Source organism: Branchiostoma belcheri, unplaced genomic scaffold (genome assembly GCF_001625305.1).
Source record: "Branchiostoma belcheri isolate BF01 breed outbred unplaced genomic scaffold, Haploidv18h27 scaffold48, whole genome shotgun sequence".
Classification (NCBI taxonomy): Eukaryota; Metazoa; Chordata; class Leptocardii; order Amphioxiformes; family Branchiostomatidae; genus Branchiostoma; species Branchiostoma belcheri.
The window spans coordinates 1,205,846-1,224,678 of record NW_017804109.1 but is presented as its reverse complement, the minus strand read 5'-3'; the positions used below and the strand labels follow the sequence as shown (position 1 = coordinate 1,224,678).

Sequence of the window (18,833 nt, the reverse complement as noted above, 5' to 3'; positions counted from 1 at the left end):
ACAATAGGTGAATCAACTAAATGATATATTAAGGAAATTGTGAATCCTAAAGTAAGTAGAGCACCATGTAATCAACCTTATAAACCAATAGTAAAACAACAAGGGAAACAAATTGCAACATAAATTTTTAACAATTAATAAAACAAGAACATTTTATAACGTAAATGTAGATCAACAATAAAAGCAAGCAGTGGGAACAAATTGAAATAAAATGTAAATCCGCAATATAACAACGTGGAGGACACAGGTTAGGTAGACAAGGAGTGGGCTGCAGCGATAAGACGGGCATGTGATCGCGAACTCTGCGGGTGTCTCTTCAGTACGATCTGCGGGCTGCTAACGGTTATCGGTTACGGATGGGACAGCGATTTTATACCGTGTAGACACAGCGGAGGTTAGCACTTCGGGAAATAGGAAATCGCTTCACATCCAGACGACGATCGGTCACGAACTTGGAGATGGCTGCGGCCGTTACGGGACAGAGATATCGGACGGGAAAGGAGTAAAATAAAGTGACAAATAATTGCAGAGGGCCTGTTATGGCCACCATAAAGATAACAGACGTATGTTGCGTCGATGAAGGTGAGACATCCAGGCAAAAGGGGGCGACCTCAGAAAGGCAATGATAGCAATAAATCCAGATAGAACATTACACAATACAAAATACACCAAGCAACGTGATAGATTTTCTCAAGAACGTATCTATTTTCTTGATCTATTTTGTATTGTGAGATGTAACGTAATAGTAAGAATGGAGGTATTGAGTTAGCCACCTGCCAGAACAGCACATATACACTTTCCTATTACACCATACAAAATGCTGTCGTGTGGTAGCCTGGCTATAGTATTGCAGCGTCTCTTTTGAAATTCTTCTAAAAACTAGAATTGAATCTAGGAACATACTGTATAGCTAGCAAAGAAACTCAACAATCGCAGTCACAGAAATATCTGCCTAACTTAAGTACATCGCACCAACGCATTTACCAAAGCGCCTTACCTGTTTCTTCAGCGTAAACTGGCCCGGCGTAGTTTTTGTTCAGCGCGCGAGCTTGTCTGTACTGTTAGTACTGTCTGTTCTACAACACTGCGCTTTGAATATTCAACTCATCCGTACTCCTCACCCTCCTCTATCGTTCCGCAATCGCAATTATATCTGTGACTCAGACTTGCAATAAGCTCTCCCGTATCTCTTCCGCCACCTGTACTGTACTAAACCTCTTAGCACAAATGAAGATGGTTTGGATGTAATATCTTGAGTCACCAAAGTGAGGAGGCTGAGGGGTAATGGCGAGGATCACGTCGTAATCCCAACTCGTGACATACCTGTGATCGGGCCGGAAGGTAGCCGTAGGGTCGCTCGGGCGTACCGGTACAGTCGGGCAGGATCGGCGTCGGTCGGGTGGAGTCGTGGATTAGTCGGGCGTTGGTCGGGCGAAGTCGGGGTTGGTCGGGCGAAGTCGGCGTTTCTCAAATGTCCGAAGAAATGGCTGGACGACGTCGCCTGCAAATCTGCAAGTTGAGATGAGGCTTAGGCAATGCAGAACAACGTTTTCTTGCTAGCTTTCGAAACAACAAAGTCTGTTTCAAAGGCGTGCACGACAATATATACAAATACTTTGGAACAACAAAGAAACAAACAAACAAACAAACAAACAAGGACAGAAAGGCAAAGCAACGGAAACAAATAAACAACCAAAAGAACAACAACAAAGAAGCAAAAGCAAAGAAAACACACATTGCAGCCAAAGGTGATATTTCAGTCCAAAAGACGACCGTTTACCAAATGCGCTCCCTCTGCTTTCACGATGTTATTGTGATAAAAGTATAACCGACGTCTACAGGCTACACGATCCCACACTTAAAAACCAATACTCGTGACAAAAACACTCCTATCTAAGGCTTGCCGTCGCCAAAGGGGATAGAAAAAGCGCCCTTCCGTGAAACGACGCTAATTGAGAGCGCGTGGAGAGCGCGCGGGTCCTTACCTTCCCTGCCTGCTCCTCTCGGGGCGTGCTGTTGCTCTCCGTGGTACTGAAACCTCAGTGGTTGTTAACCAGCCGTGCCATCCCGCCGTAGGATGATTGTCTGGTGGGTTGTTGCTCAGCGCTGCGGGTGATCGCGCGCGCCTCGGGGGGGTCCGTCCGGTCTCTCCCTACGACTTCAAACCGTTCGCGGAAAGTACAGGCAGCTGCTAGCCTGGATAACCAGACCACCGTGAGGTCAGCGCTATCCCTTCGGCGCTGAGAGCGGTTCGGGCCGGGGAGGTTTTAGGTTTCTTCGCTCACTTTGGGTCGGCGGCAACAGAAGACTAAGCGTAATACAGGAAGTCAGCGGAGACAGGGAAACCAGCTGGAGAAAGATAGGTCCGTGGTATAACTCGCCTGTGCTTGGCAAAGGCCGGGGAAGAAAGATTACCGCCAAGCCGACCAAAGGTTTGGTACCCAGGCTATGCAGCTGACGGACGGGAACCGCCGACGCCAAATCAAACCCTCTCCCCTCGCAGGTGGGAGGAGCCGAGTGGGGTAATGTTGTGCGTGGGCTGGACTAACTACAAACCACCGCGTGACAGGCAGAGCGTGTGTGTGTGTGGGGGGGGTGTGTGTCCTGGGAGACAGGTGTTCAAACACCAGAGGCGAAGCGGAGGAGATGTCCAAATAAAGAAAAGTACTTCTGACAGTCCCCGCTGGGGAGAAGGTTCCGTTCCACTCCTTGCGGAGCATAGGGGAGGTGCCCATCTCCCTTTCTGTAGCCCTTGGGCCACACAGTTGTGAAAGCACTACAGCAAGGGGCTAGTCCGCTTGTAGTGTTGCGTGTTTCACCTTCCCATACTCTTTCTCATAGATGCTGAGTGCAAAGCAGAGAGAGCAGTGTGTACCATTTTTTAAGTCTTTGGTATGACCCGGCCGGGGTTTGAACTCACGACCTCCCGGTTACAAAGCGAGCACTCTACCTGATTGAGCTATTAAGATAAACGAAAAACGAAACGAAAAATATTGCACCGGTGCTGGGGAGACAGGTGTTCAAACAGCAGGACTGCAGAGGCGAGGAGAGAAGATCTCCAAATAAAGAAAAGTACTTCTGACAGTCAGAGCGGGGTGGGGGTGGGAAACAGGTGTTCAAACAGTTGGGCTGCAGAGGCGAAGCGAAGCGGAGAGCAGATGTCCAAGTAAAGAAAAGTACTTCTGATGGTCAGAGGGGGGGGGCGGTGGCGCGACAGGTGTTCAAACATTCAAACAGTAGGACTGCAGTGGAGAAGGAGAAGAGATGTCCAAATAAAGAAAAGTACATCTTCTGTTGTGTGACTACGTACCTTTTGATGGTAATGACGGGAGCCAGCTGTGCAAACTCTCTTTGCTGGTACACATGTATCTGTAATTACGGAATGGAGATGAAAGGAGGATATTTTTGGAGAGTGGATAGTGGAGTGTTTTTCTCCCAGTGTCCATGGCTTTATTTCTCTCTTTCGCTCTCTCTCTCTCTCTCTCTCCCACACGCACGCACAAACACACACACACACACACACACACACACACACACACACACACAGTCACTCAGTCATTCACTCAAACGCATACAAACATGTTAAAAAAGAAACCTACACACACGAACACGCATAAACTTTTGATGACTACACATTATGAGCGGAAGATGCCGTTTTTATGGACTGTCTGACCCGTTAGCAATTCTATTACCCGTACATAGTTCAAGAAGTTGAACTTTTCTGACGTGCGAAGGTTTTTACCTAGAAAAAAGACCTTATATAACATGTGTTGCATAAACCTGTTAACGAAATCCTCAGAATAGATCTGATTTAAGGGCCCAGAGTCTGCTTATTCCACTGGAGTCTGCTTATTCCACTGAAGTAAACTCGACAAGAACCTTTTCTGGGAAACCCGGAAACTCTGAAAGCTCAGAGCCGATGAATCGTGCCATTTGATTTTTCGCTCCGCCGGATCCTTTCAAAAACGATGAAAAGAAACTTTTCTTTAACAAAGTCTCCGTCTGTGAGGCTTTCTTTTCAATTTCAGACTCTTCACGGAGAATGAATGTTTACTAATGTGTCTTTTGAGATTGTATTCGCTGCATTGTTTTTGTTTCCAATGTTGTACAGTAATAATAAGTCAGTATTTGCAATATGTGAAATATTCGGTGATATCTAATGCGTGGTGCCTGCGCCCTACTTGTGCTGTACTGTGGTAATTCAAATGAAGTAAAAAAATTATATTGGTTCTTTGCTTATTGGTAATAAACTTGAATCTCAATTAGTGATACAACATTGTACATGTATACTAATTGTCCTAGTGTCCGTGTTTACAATGCAATACATAGCAGTTATACAATACAATACAATACAATACAATACAATACAATACAATGCAAATGACAGTACTAGTATGTTAACTACGATTTGTGGAAGCAAAATTGCCTGATGTAAAAATGTTGAACCTTGGAGCCGGTCCCCAGGCATGCAGAAAACGAGGCCTCTAACCGAAATCTGTTCGCGTGCAGAATTTATGACTGTAAGAAAGTGGGTCGAGCGCCGTGCGGAGTATCTGTAAATCTGTGCGTTCATTACCCAGAGATGGGACGGGGTTTAGACTGGAGATAAGGCCATAGCAAGTACTTTTTACGGCTGACATCAGCGCGCGCATTAATTTTCCCCTGATTTTGAAAAAAACAACAACTTTGTTTGCCCTCTGACGGTGGTCAACATGCCGAAAATAGGAAAATATGTTGTAAATGAGTATCGGTTCGGACACCATCAGGGATCCAGCAAACTTGAGTGTACTCAAATCTACAAGGACAGGTAATACTGTTGGATACAAGAATAAAAGATCTGTTTGGTTGTGATACTAGTATCATGTTTTCTCACCTCAATAACAAGGCGTATGACCTAAAAATTTGAAAATTGAAATAATATTGATTTTTTGGCCCGCCTTGTTTTTTTTCGCCATACTGCATCAGAGTCTGCGGGGATGTCATCCATACTATTTCCTTGCCATGGCCGTACCCCAGAGATGGGCCCGGGTTTAGGCCGCTGGTAATTTCCTTCTTCTGAAGACGCGAAACTGCTGGTAGCGGATTAGCGGGAAATAACGAATAATGGAACAGGCCGCGTCTGGAAGGTGGTTCAACCGTCTTGGAAAGCAACTTCGCTTGGCGAACTATGCATGCGCAAGGAGGGGAGGGGACAGTTTCTACTTTTTATCTATCATTGTAGTATAAACCTGTGCGTTCTACCAGACTTTTTGGACTGCTGAAAATGAATAGTAGAAAATGGCCAGATACTATAATTTGCCTTAAGTTATAACGTTACACAAATACCACCTTGGATAGCCATGGCCATTACAGATTATTAAAGCTTGGCGAACTATGTATGCGCAAGGGGGGCGGAGTTCTACGTATACCAGACTTTTTGGATTGCAAAAATGAATAGCCTCTACCAGGTTTCGGGAGGCGGCTGGAAAGAGTAGAAATTGGCCAAATGGAGAGATAACATGCCAGGGGAGTTGGTCCACTAGAGTACATTTTGCCGCACCCGTAGGTCACAAAATGTCCCCTGGTATACTATTCCCTTTATTTTGGATAATTCCTTCCAATGTTGAAAACAGCAAGAATTTCGAAGAGATGGCCGAAAAGTTTAGCGGTGGAATTGGAGTTCAATGACCCCCCCCCCTCTCTATGCGTCACTGTCACCCGTTTTTCCAGTCATGTCTTGTCGCCGAGTCGTTACCAGGTCGGGTACAGATGGCGGCCGCGATACGGTCTTTGTGTTCCCATAACTTCCATTCCGTCGAATAATGACGCAAACTGGCTCGTGTAGTTTTGACCCAAAGTCACGTGCCACAAGGTATTGGTCACTCTAGCCTGAAGAAGGTCTTAGTAACGAGACGGCCGAAAACTCGCGGGAAGAAAGTTTAGCTATTGAAATGTTGAAAACAGCAAGAAGAGACGGTCGAAAAATCGACGGAACAAAAGTTTCGCAGTGGAATTTGAAAACACCAACCGGGTTCAATGACCCCCCCCCCCTTCTCTATGCGTCACTGCCACCCGTTTTTCCAGTTACGTCCTGTCGCCGAGTCGTTACCGGGTCGGGTACAGATGGCGGCCGCGATACGGTCTTTGTGTTCCCATAACTTCCATTCTGTAGAATAATTGCCCGGTGACGCAAACCCGCTCGAGCGACCCTTCGACTTGACGTCATGTAGCTGTTATCTCGTTAACGGAACATCTGTTAGCTAGCTGCGATCGGGAGAAATGTAATTAAACAATCCGTCTGTCGCCCGCCTTTTCTCTTTGTTATTGTCGTCAGGTTCTCGGCGGGGTTCGATACTCTCCAAGCAGAGGTTGATGGGGGGATCGTTACCTTTTTATATATGCCCCGTTTTTTTGTCTCCAAAACTTGTGGAGACAGTACATGGTGTCTCTTGAAGGATGAACTGAACTGACTGAACTTTTTTTGTCGCTATCCCCACCATAGTAGCGACAAAATTTAAAAACGGGGCACATATAAAAAGGTAACGATCTTCCCCCATCAACCTCTACTTGAAGATTAGGGTTTAAGTGTGACAGGTCGTTTGGTGGAACCGCGTGGTTTAAAACGAATGTGGTGTGGCGGGGAAGATGGTCTGATAGGTGATTTCTGATCTGGTGTTGGTTGGTTTATGTGTGGCAGCGTCTGAGGAAGTATGGCAACGCTGCATTGTGTATAATGGGAATGGCTGAAACGTACATACACACAAACACATACTGACATACTGTAAATAAAAGAAATAATAAAAGAATAATGACAAGACTTTTTAGAAGTTTTTTTTTATTTATTTCCCTCATTTTATTCATGGGCACCTGCAGAAGACAGACTGGATGACTTTGTCCATAACAAGTTTACCTGACCCCTCCCCCCATCCCCTAAACTGCAACTTGTAAATCTTCAATACAAATCACTTTATTTCATACTGATAGTTGTGAGGAAAGATCTTCAGACATCCTTGATAATAACAAAAAGATAAAGTTTTTCCTCTTAACTTCACAGGGTACAAACACCGGTCATTTGATACCTAGAAAGTCATAGGCATTTCAAGTTGTTACTATGTGGACAGTAGACTTTCCCCATGTTCAGAAACAATATGCTTTGGTTAACATTAAGACAATTCTCATCATAATGTACATAGAGATATTCTGCTATGAAATTTAGGTAGGAATTCAAAATTTCTCAAAAGTCTTTCCATATGAAATAAAGTGACCAGTGGCATTTATGAACAATTCTATGAAACGTAGAAACAAAATATCTATAACTTTAAGAATCACTTCTTCTTGTCTTTACTCTTCTCCTCCTTATCCTTATCCTTCTCCTTGTCCTTCTCATCTTTCTTGTCTTTATCCTTGTCTTTGTCCTTGTCGTCTTTCTTGTCATCCTTCTTCTCTTTCGTTCCCTCCTTCTCGGCGTCCCGGTTTGCGAGCTGGTTGTTGATGAGGTTGTGTAGAGCGATGATGGACCTGATCATGGAGGCCAGGTACACCACCAACATCTGGTCATTGGTCTTCAGGTAGAACGCCTGGGGGACAGAGGAAAACAAAAATTATAATTTATAATTCTGAAACCTGTAGGCCCTCTTTTCAGTTAAACAAGGGCGATGATGGACCTGATCATGGAGGCCAGGTACACCACCAACATCTGGTCATTGGTCTTTAGGTAGAACGCCTGGGGGAGTGGGAGAATGGCATTAAAAGCTAGAAAATGCAATATGTTTACCCTCACAATTGGCCTAGCCTATCAAACTACTGCTCTGTTTATTGTTATTCAAACACATTCACATATAATATATGGTGAGCTGCCACTCTAGTTCTGTCTTGCTACATAATGTATCTCAACACCACAGGCTGTCTGCTACAGCACCAGTTACCATGGTGATAGACATCTAGTCCAGGTCATTGACTTTTTTTGATTGGAGAAGAAGAGGATGAAGAAACAGAACAAAAACAATATGTTATCCTTCTGTGAAGGTAAACAAGTTGTACTCTCGCATTAGATTTGGGGTCTGCAGGGAATGTCATCCATAAAATTTCCTTGCTGTAGCCTTTACTGTTAACTACACCGATCAATTTTAAGAACATGCAACACCCACAGTTCATCTTGAAGAACGACCTGTCTTTACCCCATTCTGATTTGTGTGCGATAGTTCTCTTCCTAATCTGTCTCCTTCCCTCTTTTCTATTGTAGGGTTTAGGAAAGGAGACGCTATGAAGGATGTCCGTACTCAGTGGCTGCCTGCTAGAACTGTCTCCCAGACGCTGTGGTCTGAGTCCTTTATTCACAACTAATAAGATACAGATGTGGTGTGCCTATGACAGCTTCCTGTCACAGGGGACAGGGGGACATGGGGGGTTGTCTCCTAACACATTGCAACACTCGCCCCCTCTCACAAGTCGTTCGTCCCCGAACGAAAGATACTGTACAAGGTTTTACAAAGTTGAATACAAGATACAAGAAAAGGTATAAATCGGTAAGACATGTCATGGCGTGATTGACCGAAGATAATGTAAACAAAGCTGATAAGTAAACATTCAGGAGGACCATAAAATACTAAATTCTTCCGGTACACAGATGGATTCTTCCGGTGCACATATGGACTAACTGCTGTGAAAATGGGCGCTGGTGATTTCAAAGGCGCCAGTACTTGGAGCACAAACATACAAACAAGTTACATAAACATAAGGCTTCCTAGTAGTTTTGACCCGCAGGCCGCAGCTCTATCTAGGCAAGCACAAAATAATCTAAAAACAGTCATCCGACGCCACACCGGCCTTCGATGTGATCGGGGAGCAATAGGCTTCCTAAAAGAGTTGACTCGTAAGTCGCAGCTCATTTTAGGCAAGCAGCATAGAAAATGCACAGGAGTGTCGGCCCGCAGGCATCGACCAGTTCCTCGGCTAGCATTTCTATTCGCAAGACACAAAATACAAAACATAGTAGATAGGACAGCGTGCTACAATACCTTTCAAAAACCACAAAAGTTCGCAGATGTTACACACGGCTAGAGTTCACTCGCTAAAGTTCGCAGATGTTATACACAGGCAGAGTTCAGTGGTGGAAATTCCAGGCACAAGTACTTAGAGTTCATTCAGGTCACAGCAGAAGTTCAACAGTTCATGCGGATGGTCATTGTCAGAAGCTGGAGCACACGGAGGCTTCAGGTCGGCGGCACTCGTCGGCATGGGCTGGTCTGGCACGATCGGACGCAGAAGGACGGCCTCGTGGTCTACTCAGGAGCGGGCGCACGGTCCTGTACACGTGGCGTGGTGTCGGGCTCGGCGACGGCGGCTAGAGATGGCTGGACACATGCATGGCACGAGTGGTCGGTCAGCGAGCTCAGGCTGTGTAGTGGACGGGACGGTGGCACGTCGACGGTCGGGTGGGGTCGGGTAGCGATATGGCACGGCGGCAGGCTGGCTAGGCAGGCGTTTGGCTGCATGGCACGACGGCAGGCTGGCTAAACGGACGGTTGCAGGCATGGTAGCGCAGCTCGAGCAGCAGTCGGGCGGGTGGAATCGTCGCCTGGCGATTCAGGAGGCATGGCGTAGCACGATGGCGTAGGCTAGGGACGGGTTCGGCCGCTCGTAAGCGGCAACACACCGCTGGCCACCAATGTAGGGTTTAGGAAAGGAGACGCTATGAAGGATGTCCGTACTCAGTGGCTGCCTGCTAGAACTGTCTCCCACACGCTGTGGTCTGAGTCCTTTATTCACAACTAATAAGATACAGATGTGGTGTGCCTATGACAGCTTCCTGTCACAGGGGACAGGGGGACATGGGGGGTTGTCTCCTAACACATTGCAACACTATGTTATCATAATCACAGTCACTTCCTGGCTGTTAATCCAACTAAAAACCCCACATGAAGGAATGTGTTTAGATCTGGTGGGATAACAGATGGAATTCCACCAAGTGTCGTTAGTCAAGCGGGTAATCTTTATTAATTATTCCCCAATAGAAACATTGTACGTCTTTTCACGCTAGGAACAAAGGAGCATGCATATAGGGAGACACTGTTATCAGGGATTAACCTTTGTATATATGGCAGGGAAATGAATTGTTATTCCTCGGTGGCATGCAAGTAGGGTTGGCAACAACAGCCGGGATTTGAACTCTCAGCACATAAATAAATTGTTATTCCTCGGTGGCATGCAAGTAGGGTTGGCAACAACAGCCGGGATTTGAACTCTCAGCACATATGAGAAAGAGTATGGGAGGGTCAAACACACAGCACTACCAGCGGACCAGCCCCCTGTTGTAGTGCCTTGCAGAACTGTGTGTCGCCCAAGGGCTACAGAAATGGAGATGGGCACCTCCCCTATGCTCTGCATAGAGTGGAACAGGGACCATTTGGTCCAGAGGCCATATCTCTAATGACTTAACAACATACTTCATTCTGGCATATTGGCACTAACTGATCAATTCCCTTCATCAGTGAATTTTCTTATTTTTTTTACTGCGTGACCTTGAGAAGTGACTGACCTTGACAAAGTCCTGCAGGTTGACGTCAGGCAGGAGGTTGAAGATGTCTTGAAGCTGGTAAACAATCTGGTGGTTCACAGGTAACTTACCTGGACACATGGGAGGTGGGGGGGTGAAACATCAGACATTAGCACCAAAGCACATCTGTATATTATAAGTAGGTTCATAGTTTGAACTGTGCATGCACAATTTCATATACATGTAATACAACAAAGTTAACAGACCTGGAGACATAAAGAAAACATGGTACATGTGTATATCAAGCTAGACAAGAACAAGTTAGGGACTTGACCATCTATCTAGTTCAAACATTGTGGCTGTTTTAAACTGCTTTCCAGCCCAAAAATATCCACTCACTGGATTTTTAACTGAACCTATGGTCTAAACCAAACTACATAATAGGAAGCAAGAAATCTGCAGAATGTGTAATTCAAAACATGGCTGTGCAATGAACTGTCTTTGGCAAGAAAACCTAGTCCTGACTTTATTAATACAATATTGCCAGTCTAACTGCACTTTGATACAAAGTTGACAGGAGGCGCTGCTGCAGTGTACCCACCCTCAGCCACATCGTCCAGGTAGGTGCGTATGTCCTGTATTCTGGAGTGCAGACCCTTCAGTCCCATCAGCTGGTTAGTGATCCTTTGGGACAGGGTGCCAACTGTCGTGTCCTTGATATCCCTGGAGGGAAAAACATAAAACATTCACGTTAAAGTCAACACACTCATTCACTGTCTGGTTTATTGTCTGTTGTTCCCTGTCTTCTGAGGGTTAGACGTGCTTGCACTGCAAAACTGAGGCTTGATGGCAGCCCGCCACTTGACTCTGTCCTGTGGGTTGATGTTAAGTCAAAGTTTATTGCAGAACAATCGTATCAGGTACAATGTATGGCAGATACTAGGATTACTAGTTGGTATGAGTGATCCTCTGGGACAGGGTACCCACCGTTGTGTCCTTGATATCCCTGGCCAGACGTGCAACATTTACATTAAACTAGTAAGGTAACAGTTGCAAAGCAAATGTATAATGTTTACCTTCGTATATGGTCTACTCTGTCAATTCTTACTCAAACACAATCATATATATGGTCAGACAGGAGTCTAAATCCTGCAATAAAATAGTAACATGATGTAACCAACCACAGTTATCATGGTGACAGACATCTGGTTCTGGTCATTGACCTTATTTGTTTGGAGAGGAAGGAAACAGAGAAAAAATTTGAATTTCAAGAAGAATTTTGACTATCATTGCAGATTCAAGCAGCCCTAAGTTGGAATGAAAAGTTAGGCTGGTGACCATGTCATCCTACAAATCTGCAGTTCTGCTAGACATAGCTAGGTGGCATTGCTGATACATCCATGCAGCTGTTTTCAGACGTACCTAAGTAAGTGTTCAACTCCGACCTCCTCTGCTTCTTCTGCTCCGATCTCGCTGGGGACATGCTCGAAGGTCTTTGATGTCGGTGTGCCATCCTACAATGCAAACACACACACACAAAAAAAACTTCAAACTTACCCTATCACCACAAATTTTAAAACAAGTTCTGCAATAGAATGTCAAAATTTTGTTTTGCAATTCAGAAATACTTCCTGTAAATACACACTTGAAAGTCCAGATCTAAACCCATGGCATATACAAAATTGCATGTTGCCAAACATTTTACATGCAATTTGAAAAATACATGCAAAATTACTTGCATATTTTAGAGTCACTCAGTAGTAAACACAAAAGCTCTTAAACACCATTGAACCCCTAGCCTGATTTTTTTAGTCTGTAAAATTGCAGGTTGCTTAATTTTTGTTCTGCAATATTTAGACTGCAGATGGGTATTTCTAACATAGCTACACATATACTCATCCTATACTCACATCATGGACTTCCTCTACTTCGATGTAAGCCTCTGTGGGCAGACCCAGGTCCTTGGGTTTGGCATCGATGATCACCAGGACCGAGGCAGAGCAGTATCTTCTCATCAGGTCGTTAATCGCGATGTCGTTTACGTGAAGTTTGGGCCCTGTGTGGTACCAGCCAACTATTCTTTCGCGAGCTGAAAAAATAATAATTTCAAAATTCACAATCACACCTTTGGACACGTTGAAGCCATGTACAGAGCACTAACTGTTTATTAGTCATTAACACCATTTTACTATCACTTTACTTTTTTGCTTCTTTTTATGACTTTACGGGGCACCCTCACCCTACTGGCCACATCTGTCAAAACCCTGGGCGGGATGCCCCATATGGCCCAGTATAAAATAGATGTAGATGTTGATTGAAAATAATTCTTTTTGTTGGGCAATCTAGTGCTGTACTAGGGTGTATGATCTGTATCAGTATCGGTATACTAGTAGCTGGTATAACCACCCTTCGGCATAACACACCAGCTTTACAATTACATGATACCCATTGTTCAAGAATTAAAACAAAATGTTTTTGAAAGTGGACTAATCAGAATAATGAAGTACTCACCATTGACTTTCTTGAACATGGCGTACATGTTCTCCAAGAAGTCATGGTCCAGGAACCAGACACTCTGCTCCTTCTCATCCTCATCAAATGGGACTGGTCAAGAAAAAGGATAATTACAGTTGGGAATGAATGCCTATCTTTTTTAGTGCAAATTAATTGTAAAACAACATAACTACCGATGAAAGTTCTTCTTCTGTTCATGTTTTTCTCTTCCTTTCTTAGAAATTGATACATTGATATAACAATATAAAAATTTTTCATGTCACGTTACAAGGTACAGGTATCTCACACTATATTTTTTTCTTGAAAACGTGTCTTTGTACATGTACAATAATTTTGCCAAAACACAAACCATTATATGCCCCCCTCCCACCCTCTATCATGACACAGGTATTTTGGTTCCTTACAAACAAACCACAATAATATCAATACCGAATATACCCTCTACATTCAGTAGGACTCTAGCGTTAGAATACATTTTCCAAAGAATACCTGAAAAAAATATTTTCTTAAACTTTTCTTACCTGCGAAACTGTTGGAAATGTCTAACGTGGTTTTGCCTTTCCACGATCCGAGCAGAACTCCCACCACGCGACGATAGTTCCCGATCTTACTCATCCTGTTAAAGTGGTCCACGACGCTCAGAAGCACCAGAGGATGGACCACCACCTTGTCTATGTTCGGCGCTATGATCGGCATTTTGGTTGTTTTAAAACAGTCTGGAAGAAAGCGGGAAAAACTCGAGTTTTCAGACGACTTTTTCTCTTTCGTGACAGGCAGAAAATTGAACTTTCCAAGATGGCGGCTCCGCGCACGCGCAGTGTGCCGCCGGTTCACCATCTTTCCGCGCGAAAGAACACAAAAGGTCAAACTAAATCTCCAAGGAAATATGATTAATATTTAATAAACCAGGCCGATATTGTAAAGGATGGTATGTAATAGTGTGGTAATATTTTTGTGATCGCTATAATGGATGTATTGTTGCACATTCGTTTGATTTATGTCGTACTATATTGTGTAAGGTGTAGGGAACGAAAGGTCAGAACTGCGTGCTGCAAACATAACAACGTTTCGAAGCATGGAGGGAAAATCAACTTTTTTCTTAGGGTTTTCTCGTTTTTTTCCTAGGTTTTTCTCATAATTCCTCGCATATAATGGCACCTTGTCTTACTGATTGATGTATATAACTTGAAAATCTTCATCATCTTGAGATTTGGGGCTAAAAAAGGTAAGTTTAAGCCATTTCTCGAATGTTTCTCAGGTTTCAAGTTTGAATCACGTCATGTTTACAAAATGGAACTGATTCAAGTCGTGAAATAAACTTGTTGACAGTCAACATGCCGCACCTGTTTACCAGTAAAACTCCGTGTGAAAACATTGGCTTCTGGTCTAGTTTTCTCTGCCAGACGCACAGGAAGTCAGAGCTGAGTTTTCGCCAAAATGTCCAGATTCAACATGCTCAAAAAGGTGAACAGGTGCACCACTACCGAGTATACTGCTAGGAGTAAATTGGATACCGTACATTGTACCAAGGAGGTTTTTTGATGTCTTCTCGCATTTGTGATGATCTGGAGTCAGAAGTCTAGAATTTTGCTGTTTTTTTTGTTCTCTTTTTGGCCACAGCATGTACTAGTATGTGCCCAGAATAGATCTTGAAGCACAATTTGTAAGAGTACTAGTAGTCTCTACCAGACTCCTTTGCAGGCTGAATAGATAGTAGAAATCGGCCTAAAAAGAATGTCTACTGTTTATTCAGCCTGCAAAGGAGTCTGGTGGAGACTAATGGAAGAGTATGTTGTCAGGCAGAGTTAGCTGTGCTTTTAATTTAACCACTGATATTGTTTTGTGATGACACTGTCAGGAAAGTTGTGATTCAATGGATTTCTCACAAGGATGACAGATGACATATAATGTTATGTTTCTCTTCTACCCGTCAGCGTTTGGAGAAGATGCAGAATTGCTACGGCAACCGTGCGGGGCGGCCGTCCCAGGACGAGCTGGATGAACAGAACGAAAGACTGACGGGCCGGCACATCGAGACGCTCGCATTCCTGCAGGAGATCGCCAAGGAGAACAAGGAACTCAAGGCCAAGGTCGAGACACTGGAGGTAAGAAGGTCCCAAGACTGCAGTGAATTCCTTACTAGTATCTACCTTTTACACCCTCAGAGTCAGACTCTTTCCACAGGTGTTTGTCAGTCAAATCAGGTTCCAACCCAAAAACAATCACAACTGCTTACTTGTACATTTGGCAACAATGAAAAATCTCTTAAAAATTCACTAAGGCAGCCCAGAACCATAATTTTGCTGCAAATGTATTACATATATAGTCCAAGGCCCAGTAAATAACCTCCAATCAGATCATACGGTGGCAAGGCCTACTCTTCAAGCAGAGGTTGGTGGGGAGGATTGTTACCTTTCTATATATACTAGTATGCCCCGTTTTTTTCTGTCGGTAGGGGTAGTGACAGAAAAAATGGCGGCATATACAGTATATCTTTAAAGGTAACGATTTTCTCCACCAACCTCTGCTTGAAGAGTAGGCAAGGCTGTATCCACTGGCCAGAGGACTGTTCTTTGGTGGCTTAAATAATGGACACTCCTCTGGCCATTGCTTACTGCCTTGCCACTGTATGATCTGCTTGGAGATTACCAGTAAAGGCCCTGGCACACATTCATAAACTTGCCCTAAACAACAACCAAGGTTAGATGTGGACGATTATATGTTGTAAGTTATTAATATTATAACAGCTTTTTGCTTAGGGACACCAGAACATGCTTTTCACACCTCAAAGTTGGTCCTGTCAATTTTGATTAAACCAAGGAGGTCTTAAGTACATACATTTGAACATTTAGTACTCCTTGTTCAAACTAGATTTTGTTGTACACCATGTCAAGCTGCCCTGGTATCTCAACCCAACACAAACACCACAGCGTGAAGTGACAGGTACATAATGTGTGGAGGGGGATTAATCACCTGTTACCATGGTAACCCTAATCCTTCTCCGACGTTTATCTCTCACCTGAGGAGAGTATGTAGATAAATCACACCTGTAAGCCCCGGGCGATGTTTGGTATTCTGATAAAAACTGGACATTTGCTAGGTGCATGATGTTTGTTGGAGAAGGGTTGGAGAAAAGTGGAGAAAAGGTAGACGATAAGATATGTTTGGAATGTGGCCATATGTCTAAAGTGAAGAGTTTAAAAAATGCCAATATAACCGAATGAGTCCATTATAGTCCTGATTTTCCTCAGGTCAATAAGACTAACCAAAGACTACCAGAATGTTGACTGATTCATTTTATCAACCTTACGAAGCATGATGTTGTGAGCATGTTGGCAAAACATACTGAGTGCGCCTGCGCGAAACCCAGATTTTTCATGTTTTTTGTTGGATTTTTTGTCAATGTTGCATAAGAATTTTGTCTGTTGCAGACAATATCTTTTTCGACACAACATTTGGAAACTACAGACAGAGTGTTAACTTTACATGCGCAAATCTGCTGAAGTGCTTTGCACAATATATGGGTTTCATGCAGGAGCAGTACGTTCTGCGCCGACTTGCTACGTGTAGTGTTGTGTTATGTTTTATTGTTTGGGGACTAACCATTTGTCATGTCTCCCTGTCAGCTGGCCACTCACACCTGGATACAGGTGCAGGACTGTCTGGGGGTAAATCATTACGCATGGTGACTGGGTGGTAGTTTCTGTCCCGTCCTTCAAGCAGATGTGGGGTTTTAACTCATTTCTGTGCACCTTTAAAATGCTGTTGCTTTTTTTTTCATTGCATGCCTTTCCACACCTATAAAAAATGTAACCTGCAATGCTATCAAATCACTTGAAGATCAAATAGTTACTGTGCTACAAACTGAACAGAGCTGCACAGGGTTTTTGCCATATATGTGCTGATTTCAATAATAAAGAGACTTGTCCATTCAATATTTAAAGTTTCCTGATTTTTTTTTTATATTATGTTGCCCTTCTTTGGTGCCTTTGTTTTCAGACCTTTATAGTTTATCAAGGCATGCATTGGAAAAAAATCCACTGAAAAGTAATACATTGAACAAGCAAAAAGACACAAAAAAACTAGCTAACACCATACCTCTGCTTGGAGATTGCACCCCCCCCTCTAATACTCTCCAAGCAGAGGTTAGGGTTTTTGGTTATTTTTGGCGTGTTTTTAGACTTTTTTATCTAGGTTTCTTTTTTGCACTGGAATTTTTCTTTCACCCAACCAAAAATAACCCAAACCCTAACCTCTGGTTGGAGAGTACCCCTCTAAGTAAACTCCAGTGATCTCCAGGTCTGGTTCCTTTCACCCGTAGCGCTGTGTGTTGCTAGTCAAGTAGAGCAAGTACCCGTCTCTGTTTCACCCGTAGCCCGGCAAGCATACTTCACCCAGAGTAGGCACACAATAGGCTTTTCAGCCACCCCTTTCACCGGTTCCTTGGCTGTTGTTGACTTGACATTCTGAGTTCAACGTTGTCCTTTCACTACTTGATTCTGCAGAGGTTTAAACAAACATCTCTGTGTGTAAACATCAGTATTTGTGTAGTACTCGGGGCGTGGAATTGCGTCTAATACCTTGACATTGCGTGCAGAGATTGCGAAGAGAGAAGAAAGGATTATTGCAGGTTTCTATGGTGTTCTTTGTTGAATGTTAAGTTTACGTTTTGGTCGGTAGGATTGTATGGTAGTGCATTGTGGCTAGAAAGCAGTAGTGTTTCTAGCAGTTGTGCTAGCGTCTTATGTAGGTATGGTTATTTTCCTTTATTGCCATTTGACCACCATTTTGATTCAACTTTTCCTTTTTACCCAAAGTGTGTCTATTATTATAGTACATTTGAACCAATTTCTTTCCCTGATATACTTAAAGTATGCACTCATGTGGAACACATCCATAATTATGGCAAAGCCTAGATATAGCAACCTAAATCTATAAATCTATACACAACAAAATGTTTTTAAGGTTTTTGCACAGTGTTCGATCTCGAGGTAGAAAATTGATATACCAGTAGTGCTAGTACTGTTGTGTTAGTATTGTGAAACTCAATATCATTCACAGAGCTTTGTTTCATGTTCCATATGCCAAGTTTTTGGTAGTCAGCTATCAGCTTATTCTAGGCAGGAAGTAACAGATTTTCTTCAAATCAAATCTGAGGACCTCACAAACCAATATCATGTTCACTCAAGTGTACACGGTATAATAACGCAAGAGGTTTTAAGCTTCCCAGTAGTCTCTGTAAATAAACAAAGTTCCATTAGTTCCACAAACTTGTAGGCCTAGGGTTAGCTGATGTACATAACATGTTAGATAGTCTACTAAGTCTTGGAAAGAACTGCACTAGGTGTGGTGACCCCGCCAGGTCTGCATGTTATTTTGTCTCTCGTTCTGTCTATCACAAGTACAGTAGTTATTGCAAGATGCACCAGTATTGTTCTTTCCTTCTGTCTTTCCCAGACAGAGCTAAGTGTCCTAACCTCCCCTAACTCCTCTCTCATTCAGTCCAGAGCTGTGTCCTAACCTCACCCTCACCTTTCCCTCATTCTTTCCATCCCGGAGCGAAGTGTTTTAACTTCCCCTAACTCCCCTATTGTTCTGTCCATCGCAGTTAAGTGTCCTAACCTCCCTCTAATCTCTCCCTCATTCTGCCCATCTCAGACAGAACTCACAGAAGGTACTATCCTTTCCTTAACCCCTCTCTCATTCCCTCCATTGCAGACGGAGCTATCTAAGTGTGCCAGCCTCCACCAGCAGGCTCGGGAAAGTCAAGAGCGCGTCAAGAGAGTCCAGCAGGAGTGTCTGGAGCGGGCAGACAAGGCACGGGGAGACATGGTGGAGCGGCAGA

At 43.7% G+C, this 18,833-nt stretch overlaps 2 protein-coding genes across 4 annotated transcripts in view; one reads left to right on the top strand and one right to left on the bottom strand.

The window, feature by feature from the left end:
* Positions 1-7,295: 7,295 nt before the first annotated feature.
* On the bottom strand, positions 7,296-13,810 carry LOC109479365 (26S proteasome non-ATPase regulatory subunit 7-like). Of its 3 annotated transcripts, XM_019781322.1 has the most exons (9): positions 13,510-13,810; positions 12,986-13,078; positions 12,385-12,563; positions 11,897-11,988; positions 11,442-11,480; positions 11,076-11,158; positions 10,517-10,605; positions 7,644-7,702; positions 7,296-7,497 (listed from the first exon to the last, which is right to left on the bottom strand). In XM_019781322.1, exons 1-9 carry the CDS (start codon positions 13,682-13,684, stop codon positions 7,305-7,307), a joined length of 1,002 nt encoding a protein of 333 aa, XP_019636881.1. In that variant the 5' UTR covers positions 13,685-13,810; the 3' UTR covers positions 7,296-7,304. The 3 variants fall into 3 exon arrangements, with proteins under 3 accessions (XP_019636881.1, XP_019636878.1, XP_019636880.1); XM_019781319.1 differs by lacking the exon at positions 11,442-11,480 and having other exon boundaries at positions 11,076-11,197; XM_019781321.1 differs by lacking the exons at positions 7,644-7,702; positions 11,442-11,480 and having other exon boundaries at positions 7,296-7,556; positions 11,076-11,197.
* Positions 13,811-14,925: 1,115 nt separating this feature from the next.
* The window catches only part of LOC109479319 (transcription factor SPT20 homolog), an 8,061-nt gene continuing 4,153 nt past the window's right edge, over positions 14,926-18,833 (top strand). Inside the window, exons 1-2 of the mRNA XM_019781273.1 lie at positions 14,926-15,093; positions 18,707-18,832. Of these exons, the coding sequence (XP_019636832.1) occupies positions 14,935-15,093; positions 18,707-18,832 (285 nt within the window). The 5' untranslated portion in view covers positions 14,926-14,934. The remainder of the gene's footprint in view (positions 15,094-18,706; position 18,833) is intronic.

What these genes read in the sequence shown, in the direction of transcription:
- LOC109479365 (XM_019781322.1), bottom strand. Translation starts at nt 13,684, where the DNA reads ATGCCGATCATAGCGCCGAACATAGACAAGGTGGTGGTCCATCCTCTG. An exon ending in ACCTGCAGGACTTTGTCAAG is followed by an intron (nt 7,703 to 10,516) that starts GTCAGTCACTTC and finishes CCACTCCCCCAG; the next exon opens with GCGTTCTACCTAAAGACCAA. An exon ending in TACCTGGCCTCCATGATCAG is followed by an intron (nt 7,498 to 7,643) that starts GTCCATCATCGC and finishes CTCCATGATCAG; the next exon opens with GTCCATCATCGCTCTACACA.